The following is a 17,787-nucleotide window of genomic DNA, read 5'->3' as shown; positions in this document are numbered from 1 at the left end:
TTTCCCCGTCTCGGTTCTTCAACTGAAAATCTGGCACCACGGACAGAGTTGTTAAATTAGCAAGTATGCCAGCACTTTCATTTATTAATTGGTAGGTTCCATTTTAATTAAAATCATCCTAGCTAATTAGTCATTTCACTGTGTGCACCGCCAGCTGAGTAAGCGGGAGGACACGATGACGGCAAAAATAAACACTGCTCCCCCTCCAATTTATTAAGTTTGTGTTGTCTTCCCTTTCAGACGGAACGAATCAAGGGAAACGTAAATTTAACCTTCTATTCTTGCCCGTGTCCTTCTGAAACGAGCCTTGTCTTGGAGTAAGTGGGTAAAAGTAGAAAAAGCACAGGGTTCGAAATTCATACGTGTGGGTTTGGATGTTGCCTCTTCCATTTATGAACCGTGCGATCATGGGCAAATATTTAACTTCTGTGGTCCTCATCTAACATGGGAGTTATGGGCGCCTGGGGGGCTCAGTCGGTTAAGCATCCGACTTCGGCTCAGGTCATGATCTCACACTTCGTGGGTTCGAGCCCCGCATCGGGCTCTGTGCTGACAGCTCAGAGCCTGCAGCCCGCTTCAGATTCTGTGCCTCTCCCTCTCTCTCTGCCTCTCGCTTGCTCATACTCTCTCTCTCTCTCAAAAATAAACATTAAAGGGGCGCCTGGGTGGCGCAGTCGGTTAAGCGTCCGACTTCAGCCAGGTCACGATCTCGCGGTCCGTGAGTTCGAGCCCCGCGTCAGGCTCTGGGCTGATGGCTCAGAGCCTGGAGCCTGTTTCCGATTCTGTGTCTCCCTCTCTCTCTGCCCCTCCCCTGTTCATGCTCTGTCTCTCTCTGTCCCAAAAATAAATAAACGTTGGAAAAAAAAAATTTAAAAAAAAAAAAAAAAATAAATAAACATTAAAAATTTTTAAAATAAAATAAACTGGGAGTTAGGAGTAATCCTCAGTGCAGAGATTTGGTGTGAGGGTTAAATGAGTAATCAAAGTAAAGGACCAAATATGTAACAGGCACTTAATCAATGTTAGTTCCCCTCAACAACACCACCACCCCATTCACTCGGCCATCAAGGCTCAGCTCAGCCACCACCTCTTCTGAGATGGCTTCCCTGAGTCCTAAATCTGAGTCAGGCATCCATCCCTCTTCTCTGTGTCTGTGTGTTTATTCCTACCACATGGCGGTATTTGAATCTTTCATCTATTTCTATGCCCAACTAGTATGCACATATCCCATTAGTAAGCAAATGTGGTTATAAGATTCAAATAAAAATTGTATTTTAAAGGGCATCTGGGTGGCTCAGTCGGGCAAGCGTCTGACTCTTGATTTCAGCTGAGGTCATGATCTCATGATCTGGGAGATCGAACCTCGCATCGGGCTCCGCACTGACAGCACAGAGCCTGCTTGGGTTTCTCAGTCTCTCTTTCCCTCTCTCTCTGCCCCTCACCACCCCCCCCCCCAAATAAACTTAAAAAACAACAGTATTTTCTAGAGGTGCCTGGGTGGCTCAGTCGGTTAAGCATCTTTGCTCAGTGACATCGGCTCAGGTCATGATCTCACAGTGCATAAGTTCGAGCCCAGCGTTGGGCTCTGTGCTGACAGCTTGGAGCCTGGAGCCTGCTTCGGATTCTGTGTTTCCCTCTCTCTGCCCCTCCCATGCTCATGCTCTGTCTCTCTCTCCCTCTCTTTCTCAAAAATAAATAAAAAACAAAAATTAAAAAATAGTATTTTTCTAGTATATAGTTTATGTTCAAATAGCTACCAAGTTAGTAAGACATAAACACTTACTAGATTGTTTGGCTAGAACGACATAACAAATGCAACTATTAGGGGTTTCTTTTGGCCTATATTGTGTTGTGAAAAAATTACTGAGAGGCCACGGGTGCTCACGATGAACCAAGAAAGTGCAGGCACCGCTGCACAGGAAAATGACGATATTCTGAACCAGAGAAAGGACAATACTTGACATTATTGTTACAATATAACCTTGCAGTTAGAACGCCATAATTACTAGCCACGTTTGTTCCGAGCATCTGGTTGTGCCGTGAGTAAAGGGGTCACATGTATTCACTCCTTTAAACCCTCCAAAAGACCTAAAACAAAAGGTTGACTTCTCCCATTTACCGAAGAGGAAACTGAGGCCTATAGAGTGTACGAGTAATTGCTAAAGGTCACCAAATAGGCTGATGCTGGAGCTGGGATTCAAATCTAGGCATCCTGACTCTCACACTCAAGGATCTTAGCCACTTGCTTACCAAGGACGCAGGGATGCAAAGAAGGAGACAGCTGAGCTGTCTGGATGGCACAATCCACAGAATTCAGGGACCGGAGACACTAGATGTTTGGGGATGGCCACCTAGCCCACTTTCTTCTGAAGCGCTCCCACGCACTGCCTACTGACTCAGGGGACTTAGGGAGATATGTGCATTTGTGGTCCCAACTCTGACCCCTGCCCTTGAACGTATCCACAGGTTACTGGAAACGTGCCAGGTGTCCCAAGCTCCATTAAACGAAGCTTCCTCCAAGAAACCGGAGATGGACGCAGTGAGGGCCTCTCGCTTTTCTATGTCTGTATCAGTCAACTGAAACAGGCGGTTATTGTCACAATAATGACAGGATGCGGGGCACCTGGGTGGCTCAGTCGGTTGGGCGTCTGACTTCGGCTCAGGTCGTGATCTCGTGGTTTGTGGGTTCGAGCCCCACGTCAGGCTCCGTGCTGACAGCTCCGAGCCTGGAGCCTGCTTCAGATTCTGTCTCCCTCTCTCTCTGCCCCTCCCCTGCTCGTGCTCTCTCTTGCTCTCAAAAATAAACAGACATTAAAAAAATTTTTCTAAAGTAAATAACAGGATGCAAAAAGGAAGGTTTACAACTTCTTGCTTTAGAGGTGGCTAGCTGGGCTTGCTCCCTCCCCACTGCTAAGCTTCCTGAGGTTGACTCGTTCAGTGGTTTTGCAGACTCCCTGAGATCTGTACCCTGCCAATACCTTCTTTCCTTTGAGCCAGATTTGCTAGACTTCTGTTCCTTTTAACCAAAGGACGTTTCCCTGGAATCCCGAACACAGATGTCATAAAACACACCGTTAAAAAAAGGTGTATGTTCAGGGTTGGGTAATACCTCCAGTGCTGAATATTTGGCCCCTTAAATTGGGTGGCCACGAGCGTGCTTCAGACTGTAGACTTTGGCTGGGCCACGTCCTCTTAGAAACCAGGCAGGCCTGCAGGGTTCACGAAAACAAACAGTTCAGAGAGGCGGCTTTCTGCACGGTCAGAGGGCTCAAGAATCTACCAGGCGATTACACTGCTGTCAGATTGTAAATACACGTTCGCAAATGCCTCTGTAATTGTTCAGCAACAGTGTGGGCCTGTTCACGCAGGGGCCAGCTACTGCATGTTAATGGGGAGGCTTACCCAGCATCTGCTTTCAAGGTTGGAGCCAGATGTATGCCATTTCAATGTTTCTGGGGATACGGCACCAGATCGGGTATCTTTCCTCTGCCAGCTCGCAGACAAGAAGAACTCCGAGACGATGGGCAGTTGTGTGGCTGATTGGTGGCTTTGGCGTGGGCATTCTGTTTTCAGCTATCCCAGAGTCTTCCTACAACTGGTGTGGCTTCCTAAACCTCCGGCGACTGCCAGTAAGATGGGAAATTGCCGTCACGGACTTGAGGTCATTTTGCTTTGCACACTGGTGTCCTTGGCCTCGTGCAGGACGGTTACCATGATTAAAGAGATTCCTGCTGACTCCGAAGCATGAGGTCTGGAGATGCCCATGTAAGAAGTGGTAGATCTCAAGGCATGCAATTCAGGACGTTTGTCTTTTTGACTTTTGATTTGGGGCTAGTGCTCAAGACCAGTGTTTTTCTGCTTTCATCATCTTAAGACAAGAGAACATTCTCTCTCTTGATTGGTGGGCATAGGGGCCTCAAATTCCTTCTTTTCAGTTGCTCTGGGTAATGAGTGCCAAACCAGGCGATACCCCCGGGCGTCTTGTGCATGTCACAGAACCCATACGTTCAATGTCAGATCGTCACAACTTCTAACTGCTGGCAGTCCTTCCAGTTTGGGTGACTATCCAGCTGGCCATTTCCAAGTATTACAGATTACTTAGGGGAATAACTCTACTCTAACAAAATGACCCCAAATAAGTGGCAGAAAAATTACCTAATTTTAATTCTCATGTCACAGTGCAGAGTGACAGGTTGCTTTGCTACAGAGAGTCATTTAGAGATCCAAACTCCTACCACCTCTGAGGTCTGCCGCCCCCGCCCCCCCAGAATTGTCCTCATTTGTATGGTCAAGGCGGGGTTGCAGATACATCCGTGTCATGGCCCTCGGAAAGGGGAACGAGAGTCTGAGGAAGCTGGCTTATCTTTTAAAACAGGGATGACCTTAGGGGCACCTGAGTGGCTCAGTCAAGTTAAGCGTCCGACTTCGGCTCAGGTCATGATCTCACGGTTCATGAGTTCGAGCCCCGCATCGGCCTCTGTGCTGACAGCTCAGAACCTGGAGCCTGCTTCGGATTCTGCGTCTCCTTCTCTCTCTGCTCCTTTCCTGCTCACACTCTATATCTCCTTGTCTCTCAAAAATAAATAAACGTTAAAAAAAATTTTTTTTAATTGGAGATGGCCTGCAAGGTCAACCTTCACTCACATCCTGTTGGCCCAGGTTAAGTTCCGGAGCCACATTTAACTACAAGGGGTCCTGGGTAATGCTGTTTCTTCCTGGGAAGCTCAGAGCTCAGCTTCAACTCTGCTGCCAGCGAGGAGAAGGTGACTAGATTCTGACAGGTGGTTTGAAGTTTCTAGTCACATGTAACAACAGACAGAAAGGAATATATTACCTCCTAAGAATAAGATCAATGCCACAGGGTCATATAGTCAACAAATATTTATTAAGTACCCACTATATGCCAGATACTTTTTCTTACAAGTATTAAAAAATGTATTATTAACAAACTGTGGGTGAAATTACACAACACTAAAAACACATTTTTCCACTTTTTAAAAAAAAATTTTTTTAATGTGTATTTATTTTTGAGAGAGAGAGACAGTGTGTGTGAGCACAAGCTGGGGAGGAGCAGAGAGAGGGAGACAGAATCCAAAGCAGGCTCCAGGCTCTGAGCCGTCAGCACAGAGCCTGACGTGGGGCTCGAACTCACAGACCGCGAGATCATGACCTGAGCTGAAGTTGGATGCTTCACCGACTGAGCCCCCAGGCGCCCCTCACATTTTTCCACTTTTGAAAGACGTTTTGCTCTTTCGGGTGATAGAGGGCAAGTGGGAAAAAGGCAAGGTGTCTTTTACCTTCATACTGTGGGAACGATACTCGCGCCCGTCCATTTCCGACGGCTGGCGTTATTGTTGTACTTGTGGATAAGCACACACCAAATCCTCTTAGTTATTTGCATGTTCGTCTCACAAATCATAACTTGCTTGTCGCACGTTTATGCCGCTTCAGGAAGATCTCTTCAGAGGATGACATTAGATCGCTGAGATTAAATTCAACGTCGAAGGTGGGTTTTTTCCCCAAAATAATTAAGGCAACGAACAGGGCAAGTTTCGCCGTTATTCCCTTGATCTGGTAGGTGACGTCATCTTCAGGGTGTCTGTACTCAAAGCAGTGAACAACAACATCATGGCCAGAAAGTGTCATGCGACTCTGGTGGTAGACCTGTGGATGCAGGAAATATTCCAGAGGCACCAGGAACACCTTCTTCACCTCATCGGGATTGGGCTGGGCCTGGAACGTGTGGTCTATAAATCCTACAACGGGGGTTATCAGCGTATCTCTCTGAAAGCGGAAAACAAAACACACGAATTAAGAAGTGAAGAGGGAATTGTTTCAGATGCTAAAATCCTGCCACGTCTAGGAAAATAAGAGAACAGTCCAGAGCGGCCAATCACATAAGGTGGGTAGGGACGGAGGGGGAATTTGCTCCAGACATGAACTTTATGCTCCCCGTGAAATGGGGGGACATACGTGGGCAGTATCTGTGAAACAACTCTGAAAATGTTCTTTTGTGAACATACCGGCATCATCTTTGGCAAGGGCAGCCTGGCGACACTATAAAAACATGGTCCCTTTGACCTCACAAGCGCATTTGCGCAAACGTATCTGTATGATAAAGTCCTACCAGTGAGTCAAGATACAAGACTGAGGCATTATCTGCACTAGCCCCAGGCTCTGAAGTTTCCACTCATCCGCTGACAGACGTGCAGCGTAGGTCAGTTAGGAGGGTATCTGTGTAAGGGGATACTCTCGGTCCTTAAAATGAATGTGATAGACACTACCTGTCCCCATCAGTACAGACAAGGACGTGCCCATCTGATCAATACACAAGTCCAGTGACATATCAACTATGGCATAGACCAAACTATGGGGAATTATACTTATTACATATGAACCAGTTTACATAACATAGATGTCTATGTATGGGAGGGGGGATTTCTATTTATAACCACAACTGCTTGCAAAGGAATGCGAAGTATTGTGAAGTGAAAGGCCCCACCGGGAACCTGGAGGGTAAGGCCCGGGTTCAGGTAGGAGCTGCATAAGAAGAGAAGAGCTGCGTACCCTTGAAATGGAAAGCGAGAGAAGTCTAGAGCTCTTGGGGGGCGTCCCGAGAGAAAGCGGCCGGGAGAAGCCAGGGGTACACTGGGAGACCGACCCAGGACACCAGGAAAAACAGGCCTGTGGAAAATTTCTCAGGGGAGCGAGAGCTGAAACATGTTTCAGAGCGGTGATGACTCAGACCATTAACGGAATTCATGGTGAAAGTCAACTGTGCGGACCAGGAGGGGAAGGTGGCAGCACAGGCCTTCACCGTCCTTTGGGAGGAAAATCTGGGGTCAGAAGTGGCCCCAGGGCCGAAGCAGTAACCACCACCTGGCCCCGAGTGGATGCTCAGCCTCTCGGGCCACGGGCCCCCCAGAAGTGCTCTGAGACATGACACGTTCAGATACAAGTGATTTCTGAAGGAGGAGCTCCCAGGAGGTGCGTGAGGCAGGGAGGAACCCGGGCAAGGGCGGCTGCGGCCGTTCACGTCGCAGCTGGACTCTGACGACCCTCAGCACGGTCGCCGGCGAAGGGGCGCCTGGCAGCGTGAATTCTCGGGCCCTCCAGGCTCTCTGTGAGCAGGGGAAGGTGGCAAGCTGCGGGTGTGAGCTTTCAGACATACAGTAAGAGGGATAAGAAAGGGTCTGGAAGAACCCGGAGTGTTCGTCCAGGGCGCATCTGTGGTTGCTGTCACCATGCCGTGACCGCAGCCTCAGGGGCCCTGGTCTCATCTGCAGCACCCTCTCCCTGCTTCTTCACGACAGCCTGACCTTGAGGAAGCTTTAACAATGGAAATCAGAGACCTGAGGAAACCTGCTCAAAGTCAAAGCCGGCTAATACTTGGCAGGAATGAGGATTCACCTGGCCTGCTGCCCACGCTGTAGAGCAGAGCACTTATGTTCGGTGAAGACACAAATGTTACCCTATCTCCGAGTGGCGCACCAGCCTTGCACGTGGCTTACACACGCTCTGGAGAGTTCTCAGCAGCAGCTCGGACTTAAGCTCTTGCTGAGGGCTAAGCTAGGGACACAAATGCATCCTTACTCTAAGGGCCAAACCGTTACAGGCACGGGTGTGAACGAGCAACTTAGCGAGGCCAGTGCTAGCCCCTGGACCGGCGTGTCCAAGTGTGAGGAAATTGGTGGGGAAAAATATCAAAGCCACGAAGGGAGATAACGGTTTGAGACTGAATGATTCAGAAGGGAAGTCAGGCACGTTCAATGTGGTTCAAGTTTAGAAAAGTGAGAGACTTTGGAAATCAGTAAATGAAGCAGCATCTTTGGACACCCAGTTCCTAGACACGGGTGTCCATCTTGGAAGGAAGAAAGGTGGCGGGTGCATGGCGGACGTTCTAGGACCAAGAAAAGACTGAATTTCGGCCACCTGCTGGGCTGGAATCCCGTGGAGACTGGCTTAGGCTGTGGGAAAGGGGAACGGCATGCTTCTGGGTCTCTGGAGCAAACCACATGCTCTTTTTTTTAATGTTTATTTATTTAAAAAAAAATTTTTTTTTAATGTTTTTATTTATTTTTGAGACAGACAGAGACAGAGCATGAGCAGGGGAGGGGCAGAGAGAGAGGGAGACACAGAATCTGAAGCAGGCTCCAAGCTCTGAGCTGTCACCACAGAGCCCGACGCGCGGCTCGAACTCACGGGCTGTGAGATCATGACCTGAGTCGAAGTCGGACGCTTAACCTACTGAGCCACCCAGGCGCCCCAATGTTTATTTATTTTTGAGAGAGAAAGAGAGAGACATAGCATGAGCGGGAGAGGGGCAGAGAGAGGGAGACACAGAACCCGAAGCAGGCTCCAAGCTCTGAGCTGTCAGCACAGAGCCCGATGCAGGGCTCAAACTCACAGACTGCAAGATGGTGAACTGAGGTGAAATCAGACATCTGACTGAGCCACCCAGTCGTCCCAAGCCACATGCTCTTAGAAACATGCCCAGGAAGGGACATGCCACTGGAATGCACCGAAACGTTTACAGGAGTTGAAGCTGCAGAGATGGCAAAGTGAAGGAGTGAACGGAAACGTAAGGGCCACAGACAGAGAAAAAGAAGAAATGTCTCCTGAGACTTTTGCAAAGAGAAGTACACACACATATGACGAAAAGACCACTGGGGTGGGCTCAGAGGGCCACAGCCTGCCTTGGCGGGGGGGGGCGGGGGGGCGGTTAGTGCAGGGGTGGGAAAAAGCCAACAGCACCCGCTCTAGCTCTGACACCCAGAAACATCTCCAGACATTGCCACATTCCGTGGGGGAGGAGATCGCCCCTAGGTAGGAGGCACTGAATTAGATTATGCTTCTAAGTGTTTAACACATGGCATTTTTGTGCTACATTTAAAAGAACTGCAAGGCTCAAAGAACAAAGCAATCCTCGCCAGCACTTCCAAAGACAGTACACCCTTCCAGAAAGCCCTGTGTTCCTCCTCATTTCTTGATCATGTGACTGGCATTATTATATCAAGAGCTGGTCAGGTCATTGTAGAAACATCCGGCCCCAGGAGCGTCTGGCCCACAGAAATCTCCTGAGACCCAACACACTCCTGTGAACACTGTTGTATTCCACCGCTTCGGGCAGAACTCGGTAGTTCCCGGGCACCTTGGAAATGGAGTTCCTCTCACTGGGGCAACTTTTAACCATTACGGTTCGATCTGGCAATAGAGTTTTAATATAAATCCCCAAAATACGCTGGAGGATTTTGCAGATGCCAAGTGGAAAGGGTTCCCCGTAGAGAGAACAGAGCTGCCTAGAAAGTAATTAAGTAATTGACACATTTCTTGTCCTAATCCCACATTTTCCCCTCTTAGTTAGGAAGCATTTATTTGAGAGGCCATTAGCTTCTTCTCAACTCAATCTCCCCCGAGTGGTGACCTTTCTGTTTCTCAAATGGGCCAGATTAAGATAGATGTCTCAGCATCATTAATTGTGACAACGCTGTACCATTAAGACTTGAGGCCAAATGGAACATAAAGAATGGTCTAACCCACGGGTGTTCTGATTTGCATGCATCAGTGGGACTCTCCTCCCGAAATAAAAATTTACCTGAATGCCCAATGTATAAAACATACAGCTCACACCTACCTCCGATACCTGGTTGGAGCACACTGCCTTTGTGGAATTCTTCCCCCAAGCCCATAACCTCAGCCTACCCACGAGGAAAATATCAGATAAATCCAAATGGAGAAGCATTCTACAACATACTTGACCAGTGCACCTCGAAAGTGTCAAGATCGGGGCACCTGGGTGGCTCAGTGGGTTAAGCGTCGGACTTCAGCTCAGGTCACAATTTCACAGTCTGTGAGTTTGAGCCCTGCATCGGGCTCTGTGCTGATGACTCAGAGCCTGGAGCCTGCTTGGAATCCTGTCTCCCTCTCTCTCTGCCCCTCCCTCACTCACACTCTGTCTCTCTCTCTCTCAAAAGTAAATATTAAAAAAAAACAAAAAAACTGTCAAGGTCATGAGAATAAGGAAAGTCTGAGAACTTGTCACAGAGCAGAGACTAAGGAGACATGACAAGCAAATACAATATGATGTCCCAGATGAGATCCAGGGCAGAAAAGGAGGACATTAGTGGAAAAATTGGTAAAAGGCAAATAAAATGTGGAATTTAGGTAACAGCAATGTAATAACGTTGCTTTCTTAGTTGTGACAAATAAACATCAGGGATGCAAGATGTTAACAATGAGATGAAGTGGGGGCGGGATTATGAGGACTCTTCATAGTATCTTTGCAACTTTTCTGTAAATCTGCAACTATTCTGACATTGCAAGTTTACGTTCAAAATTTTAAAGCGATAAAACAATGCTGGTATCGGGGCGCCTGGGTGGCTTGGTCGGTTAAGTGTCCGACTTCGACTCAGGTCGTGATTTCACGGCCCGTGAGTTCGAGCCGCGCGTCGGGCTCTATGCTGACCGCTCAGAGCCTACAGCCTGTTTCAGATTCTGTGTCTCCCTCTCTCTCTGCCCCTTCCCTGTTCATGCTCTGTCTCTCTCTGTCTCAAAAATAAATAAACTTTAAAATAATGCTGGTATCCAAATACAAATTTACGTTTACTCCTTCTAAAGTCAATTAGTAAATAGTCGTAAGTTCATATGAAATAAGATCAGGCTAGATCAGCTCCAGAATTCATTTTGCTGCATTTATGGGTTTTTGGTGTATACTATTCAAGAAATCCTGACTCGTACAGAAATGTAGTCACAAAGACTAATAGTTTTTGAACAGCTTGCCTGGCGATCTCAGGGTACTACTCAATGAATATATGGAAAAGAAGCCTGATTCCATGGTATGTATCAAAATGAGTATATTTAGGGGTGCCTGGGTCGCTCAATTGGTTTAGCATCTGACTTCGGCTCAGATCATGATCTCACAGCTTGTGGGTTCGAGCCCCACATCGGGCTCTGCGCTGACAGACTGGGGCCTGGAGCCTGCTTCAGAGTCTGGGTCGGTCTCTCTCTCTCTCTCTCCCTCTCCCCCTCTCTCTCTGCCCCACCCCATTTGCACTCTGTCTCAAAATAAATAAACTTAAGGGGCGCCTGGGTGGCGCAGTCGGTTAAGCGTCCGACTTCAGCCAGGTCACGATCTCGTGGTCCGGGAGTTCGAGCCCCGCGTCGGGCTCTGGGCTGATGGCTCAGAGCCTGGAGCCTGTTTCCGATTCTGTGTCTCCCTCTCTCTCTGCCCCTCCCCCGTTCATGCTCTGTCTCTCTCTGTCCCAAAAATAAACAAACGCTGAAAAAAAAAAAAAAAATTAAAAAAAAAAATAAATAAACTTAATAATTAAAAAAAAAAAGTAAAAAAATAATAAAACTGAGCATATTTAGGACAAAGGTGATGCACTGGTGGCCTCCAAGGGGTGAAAATTTGGTATATAGCATGCTCACATGTGTGGTGGTTTTTCAACAGAATTCTCAAAAGAAATGCTGACCGGTGCAAAGTAAATGGAAACCGAATGCTAAGGAAAGAACTCTGTTCTGTGAACAGGGTTCCACAGAAACCGTTTTGAGACCCACTGATGCAGTTCGACCCGTTCATTTCTGGATGGCCAAAGAGCAGCCCAGATGGGCAACGGAGCTTTGCCCAAGGCCACTGAGTTCACGAGGGGCAAAGTCCGCATGAGAACCAGGCTCTTGACTCTGTGTGAGGCGCTGTCGAGGGTCACGGTTGGCCACGCGTGGAATGCTGAGACAGTGGATCTGCTGGGTGCTGGGAGTCCGAGCCACCCAGATCCACCCCGACACTGACCTCAAGCAGATACGGCACCAGGCGGCAGACGACCTCCACCTGATGGGGGCACAGCCCCACTTCCTCCTGGGCTTCCCGGACAGCCGTGGCCACATCATCCACATCTGTGGGTTCACACTTGCCTCCAGGAAAGCAAACTTCTCCAGGAGACCTGCGTAGCTGGGAATTGAAAGGGCAGAGTCGCAATGCGGGATTCCCACTCAGGCACCGTTCACTCACTCAGCAAGGATTTACCGAACTTGGGTCACAGACCAGTCCCACCACCCTGGTGGGAGTAAGCGGAAAGAAGACTGCCCCACCACAAAAAAAAAAAAAAAAAAAAAAAAAAAGTTTTTACTTGAATCCTTTTAAAACATGAACTCTGCGAACTCCCTTTACTTGTCACCGTTCTCAGAAAAATCTGTATCTGCCCAGAAGATACAGATTTACATGGACGGGGGAAGAAAAGCGGGAGGGGTGATAAAAAGGGCATTGTGATCAGCAGATAAGCTTTACTGAGTCCCACCATGCACTGGGCATGTTGCTTCACAGGAGCCCTCAGATCGGCTCCACAGGCTGTTGGGTTTTTTTTTAAGCATTTTTTTTTTTAATTGAGATGAAATTCACATAACATGAAATGAACCATTTTAAAGCGAACCATTCAGTGACATCTAATACATTCACAGTGGGGTGTGAGCACTGCCACTATCTGGTTCCGGAATATTTTCATCCCAGAGGGAGACCCTGTACTCACTAAGCAGCTGCTCCCCACCCCTCCCTACCCCGCCACTCCTTTCTGTCTCTAGGGATTTACCTACCCCAGGTTATTTCATATACATGCAATCATATGACATGTGACCTTTCGTGTCTGGTTTCTTTGACTTAGCATAATGTTTTAAAATTTTTTTAATCTTTAAGTTTTCAACTGAAGTATAGTTGACATATAATATTAAATTAGTGGCAGGTGTACAGTATCGTGATTCAACAATTATATATACATTACACTGGAGTGAGGTTTTCACGCTCTTCTGTGTTGTACCACGGCATATCAGTACTTTTTCCTTTTCATGACAGAACGGTATTCCACTGTATGTATATATCACAATTTGTTATCTTTTCCAAAATGTTTTTTTTTTTATTTTAGAGAGAGAGCACAAGTGGGAGACAGGGGCAGAGGGAGGGGGGAGAGGGAGAGGGAGGGAGGGGGGGAAGAGAGAGAGAGAGAGAGAGAGGGAGGGAGAGAGAGAGAGAGACACTCTTAAGCAGGGTCCACACTCAGCATGGAGCCTGACGTGGGGCTTGATCCCATGACCCTGGGATCATGACCTGAGCCAAAACTGAGAGTCGGATGCTCAACTAACCAGGCCACCCAGGTGCTCCCACAAGTTATCTCTCCATCCATTTGTGGATATATAAGCTACTATTCTATTATCACTTCCACTTTTTGGCAAGGGAATTAAGCTCAAAGAGGTGAAATAACACGACCAGGGTCACGCAAGGTACGCAGTGGAATGTTTACTTCTCCATCCCGGCTCTTAACCAGCATACCAGCATTAATTAAGGGCTTACTAAAACACAGGAACTGTGGCCACCTGAGCCATTAGCGGTGACAAGTGGGGGTGCCTCTGTGTCCCTCTGCACGTGCACATGAAGGGACAGGAGTCTCTTCTCCCTGCACTGCCCCTTTCACCTCCATCCTTGATCCCATGCCTTCCTGACTTCAGAACTGTGGCTCCGTTTGTAGCATCCTCCCTTTCTCTTGTCTCTGTCTTGTTATGGGTTCTCTCTTATCTTGGCCAGAGGTGGGGAAGCACATCCCCTCGTGCAGGACCAAACTCCTCAGCAAATGTGACCTCAACTTCGTGGACACTCACTCCCGCCCAGTGCCCACCATCCTCTCTCTACTCAACTGTCGAGGAGGCCTTAGGGTCAGCAAGAGTCCCGGGTGGGCCTCTTCTCAACAGGGCACCATGGGGGTGGGGGGTGGGGGGAGGGAACGTCCTCCACAGACCTCCCAGGGTCAGGTACCTCCCAAGGTCCCAGGGCCAGTCACAGGAGCTAGCGGCTGAATGTCATGGCACAGGGCCTGGCCCACGTGAAATATTTGTTAACATCAACTTGCAAGGTCAGTTCATGATGTTTAGAACCTAAATCAAAAGGTCCTATTGGCATTTTTAGCACCAGGGCCAATATATCTGTGTAAGAACAAGCCAGATGCCATTATCAATTCTGCAGCATTCCAGAGTTGAAAGTCCTATTTGAGCAAGCTTTTTAAAAAGCAAAAGAAGGGGCGCCTGGGTGGCACAGTCGGTTAAGCGTCCGACTTCAGCCAGGTCACGATCTCACGGTCCGTGAGTTCGAGCCCCGCGTCAGGCTCTGGGCTGATGGCTCAGAGCCTGGAGCCCGTTTCCGATTCTGTGTCTCCTCCTCTCTCTGCCCGCACCGCCCCCACCCCCCCCCCCACACGCTCATGCTCTGTCTCTCTCTGTCTCTCAATAATAAATAAACGTTAAAAAACAAAAAAAAAAAGAAGTACCCCAACAGCAAAGGAGAATGACTGTATCCAAGGGGTGTACCCATGGAAACTCCATTCTCAGCCCAACACCTCTTTAAAGTACAACAGTTTATCTTAAAAGCCCAGGCCGCGTGTGCTAACAGTAACAATGGTGGCGGCTGAAACTTACCAAGTCCTTGCCAAGTAAGAGGTGGGTTTCGGTGCTCTGTGTTTGTTTCCCTGGGAAATCCTTCGTGGGTAGCCCCACAAAGCAAGTACTAGTGGTTTGTCCTCATTTTGCAAGTAAAGAGACTGTAGCACAGAGAGGGTAAGTAACTAGACCAAAGACACACAGCTGGCCAGGAGAGAGCCTGCGTTCAAATGCGGGCAGCCAGCTTCAGGGCCCTGGCTGTTCATTTCTGTGTTCGAGAATTTTCTAGTGGCAGTGGCAGTTGTGGCCCTCAACCCTGCCAGGGCAGGGACGTCTGGAGACACCTGTGGTTGTCACAAAAGGGTGTGTGTGTGTGTGTGTGTGTGTGTGTATTACTGGCACCTAGCGGGTAAAACCCAGGGATGATGCTAAACATCTCGCAATGCACAGAAGACCTCCTACAACAAAGAATTACCCAGCCCGGATGCCAACCAATACAGCTAAGGTTAAGAAACCCTGACCTAAAAATAGTTCAAACCACTTGCTAACTACGTATTTTTCTTTCTAAAACTTCTCCAAAAACTGCCATGCTACCCTGCGGCTTCTTGTCCCCCTGAACATCACAATCTTCAAAGTCCATTTGAGAATCCGTGGCCTCAAAACGCGTGCACGTGACCGATTTTGGTGGGGTTTTCGAAGGTCCTGGAACTTTAATGGCAGGGACCTTTCTGTCACCTACCTTCTCCGACCGGAGGGTAAACAACAAATGGAGTTTTCCTTCTTTCACCAGCAACGGTAAAAGGACGGAGTATTTGTGATACGACAAATGAGAATATCTCGTCCCGGCATCATGCTCTTTTAAGCGGGCCTTCGCATCATCTATCAGACTGTTTCTGAAACGGAAACAAACAAAACACTTCAGTAACCAGAGTTGTGGGAAAAAGCTCCCAGTCCTGCCCATGTTTCTGTTGTGTTGTGCATCTCCGAGCTTACCCGGGCTAACTCTCACTGTATTTGTCGATAACATGGCAGGAATAATACTCGCACCCCAATTGCATGACTGTTGGCAAGATAAAATGAGCAAAAAAAAAAAAAAAAAAAAAAAAGGCTAAGAATACAGTTTAGTACATGGTTTCACTTTGGAAATTAAGTAGAAATTATGGTAAAAGATTCTTTCAAAACTGCAACAGTTAAATGTTGCAATCCTTGATAATACTCCAGTAAGACAGGTTTGGTAAACAGGTCGTTAAGTTAGAACTCTCTTAGCCTGATCCTTATGTTATCAAACCCTTATGTCTTCAATTGCCTTATAAAGTTTTTCAAAAAGGGTTAAAAACCCTTATGTCTTCAATTGCCTTAAAGGTCCCAAAAATCTAGTGACAACAGATACACCGTGTTACAACACAGATTGCTAGGCCCACCCCTAAAGCGTGACTCGGTAAATTTGGGGTGGGGCCTGGAACTTAGTATCCAACTCCCAAGCAACCAGGATGCTGATGCTGTGGACCAGAGGAACCCCCTTTGAGAGCCATTACCTGACAATATGCAAGTATTTGGATTTGTAGCCACATTTGGTGCCCCGAAATCATGACTTTGAATGTTCTGGTCTTTTTGACTGGTGTAGTTTGTTGCTGGTTTGTGTAGTAGCTTAAATAGTGTCCCCCCAAATTCATGTCACCCAGAAGGCTCAGAATGCAACTTTATTTGCAAGTAGTGTCTTTGCAGGTGGAATCACGAGTCTTAAGATGAAATCATCCCGGATGTAGGGTGGGCCCTACATCCAATGATTGGCATACTCATAAGAAGAGAGGACATAGAAACACACACACACACACACACACACAGAAGAAGCCAATGTGAAGACAGAGGCAGAGATTAGAGTGATGTGGCCACAAGCCAAGGAACATCAACATCCATCGGAAGCTGCAACAGGCAGGAAATTCAGACGTCCGGGCTTCAGAACTATGGCCGAATGAATTTCTGTTGTTTTAAGCCATCAAGTTTGTGATACTTTGTTACGGCGGCCCTAGAAACTAACAGTTTGGTTTTAATTTTCCTCTGGGAAAGGCAATTTTGCAGAGTGGGCGAAGTCAGATATTTAAGGGGGGGCAGAACTGCTTGTAAAGTGTTTTGGAAGGACCTCTCCAGGCCTTGCTTTCCTCATCTGTGACCTGCTTGAAGGTATCTGTAAACACGTCGTGACTGCTGTCATAAATGTCTCCGGCATTAGGTGGGCAAGTTGTTTGGGGAAGGTGTTTGCTTTTTTTTTTTTTTTTTTTTGCCTCTTCTTCATGGCTGGATGCTCACAAAAGCTGGCTGGGTGCCAGCAGTGGATTTCAAAAACGACCAAAGGCCTTTCAGAACCACAGCAAGCGGGCAGTGGAGGGGGCTCCTGGGTGTACCCCATGCACACAGGCCCACGTCCAGAAAACTGGCCCGCCAGAGTGTGCACTGGACCCACCGACTGTGGCTTTTTAAGAGGCCCCAGAACCGATCAGAGGGACCAGCAGAAGCAAAACTGCAAAAACGTGTGTGTCCACATTAGGGGCTGGCTGGAATAACCACCAAAAAAACACCACCGTAGCAGCCACCCGGTTCTGAGCAAGGGCTCGTCCCACGCATTCCACGCTTTTCTGTTTCTGTCCTCACAACATCCCGGGCGAGGTTAGGACTGGGTCCCGCCCAGGCTCAGAGAGGTTAGGTAACTGCCAGACCCTGGAGGTGGCCACCGCGGCCTTGAACCCGGAGCTGCCTGGTGCGGGCTCCTGGTTTCTGGGATGGAACTCCGGAGAAGCCCTAAGCTGAAGAGGAAAGGCGGGTGGGCAGGAGAAAGGGGTGCGACCCTGCGGGGCCGGGTGTGAGTCCATGGGTGCAGAGGCCCCGCGGCCCCGCGGGCGGCCCGGGAGGCGAGAGCACCGAGCGCGGGCTCCGCAGGTGGGTAGATGGGCGCGGCAAGAAAAGTCCCGGCCGAACGGCCCAGCCGCCGCGCTCGGGGCCGGCCGGGCCCTGCTCGGAGTGCCAGGGACCGGGGGACTTTACCTGACAGGCTCCGGGGAAGGACGAGCTGGAGACATCTCCGGGGCAAAGTTTGTTTTCCCCCCGCAACTCCTAGCTAGCGCTCTGCCGAGTGGGCATGCGCAGAGCAGCCGCGACCTGGGGCGGGGAGAGAGGCGGGGCCTATGGCCTTAGGGGGCGAGGTGGGGCGGGGCGTAGGGCCAGGCCGTAATGGGACTCGCTAAAGCCCTTTCCGCCCAGATCCTTTTTTTTTTTTTTTTTATTAAGTATATTTTATGGTCAAATTGGTTTCCATACAACACCCAGAGCTCATCCCAACAGGTGCCTTCCTCAGCGCCCATCACCCACTTTCCTCTC

The 17,787-nt window shown here is 48.6% G+C and overlaps 1 protein-coding gene across 1 annotated transcript; it reads right to left on the bottom strand.

Moving 5' to 3' along the window:
• Positions 1-4,866: 4,866 nt before the first annotated feature.
• On the bottom strand, positions 4,867-17,562 carry NUDT7 (nudix hydrolase 7). The gene is made up of 4 exons (XM_045439814.1): positions 17,455-17,562; positions 15,155-15,308; positions 11,792-11,950; positions 4,867-5,784 (listed from the first exon to the last, which is right to left on the bottom strand). The coding sequence occupies exons 1-4, from the start codon at positions 17,487-17,489 to the stop codon at positions 5,416-5,418; spliced, it is 717 nt and encodes a 238-aa protein (XP_045295770.1). The 5' UTR covers positions 17,490-17,562; the 3' UTR covers positions 4,867-5,415.
• Positions 17,563-17,787: the final 225 nt, after the last annotated feature.

The sequence above is a fragment of the Leopardus geoffroyi genome, chromosome E2, assembly GCF_018350155.1.
Source record: "Leopardus geoffroyi isolate Oge1 chromosome E2, O.geoffroyi_Oge1_pat1.0, whole genome shotgun sequence".
Classification (NCBI taxonomy): domain Eukaryota; kingdom Metazoa; phylum Chordata; class Mammalia; order Carnivora; family Felidae; genus Leopardus; species Leopardus geoffroyi.
The sequence above is the reverse complement of the archived record's forward strand: the minus strand, read 5'-3'. Positions and strand labels throughout refer to the sequence as shown.

Excerpts from the sequence above, each read along its gene's own strand:
- NUDT7 (XM_045439814.1), bottom strand. The coding sequence starts at position 17,489 with ATGTCTCCAGCTCGTCCTTCCCCGGAGCCTGTCAG. Across the intron at positions 15,309-17,454 it reads CCTTCCCCGGAGCCTGTCAG|AAACAGTCTGATAGATGATG; the intron begins GTAAAGTCCCCC and ends TTTCCGTTTCAG. Across the intron at positions 5,785-11,791 it reads TGGTGCCGTATCTGCTTGAG|AGAGATACGCTGATAACCCC; the intron begins GTCAGTGTCGGG and ends TTCCGCTTTCAG.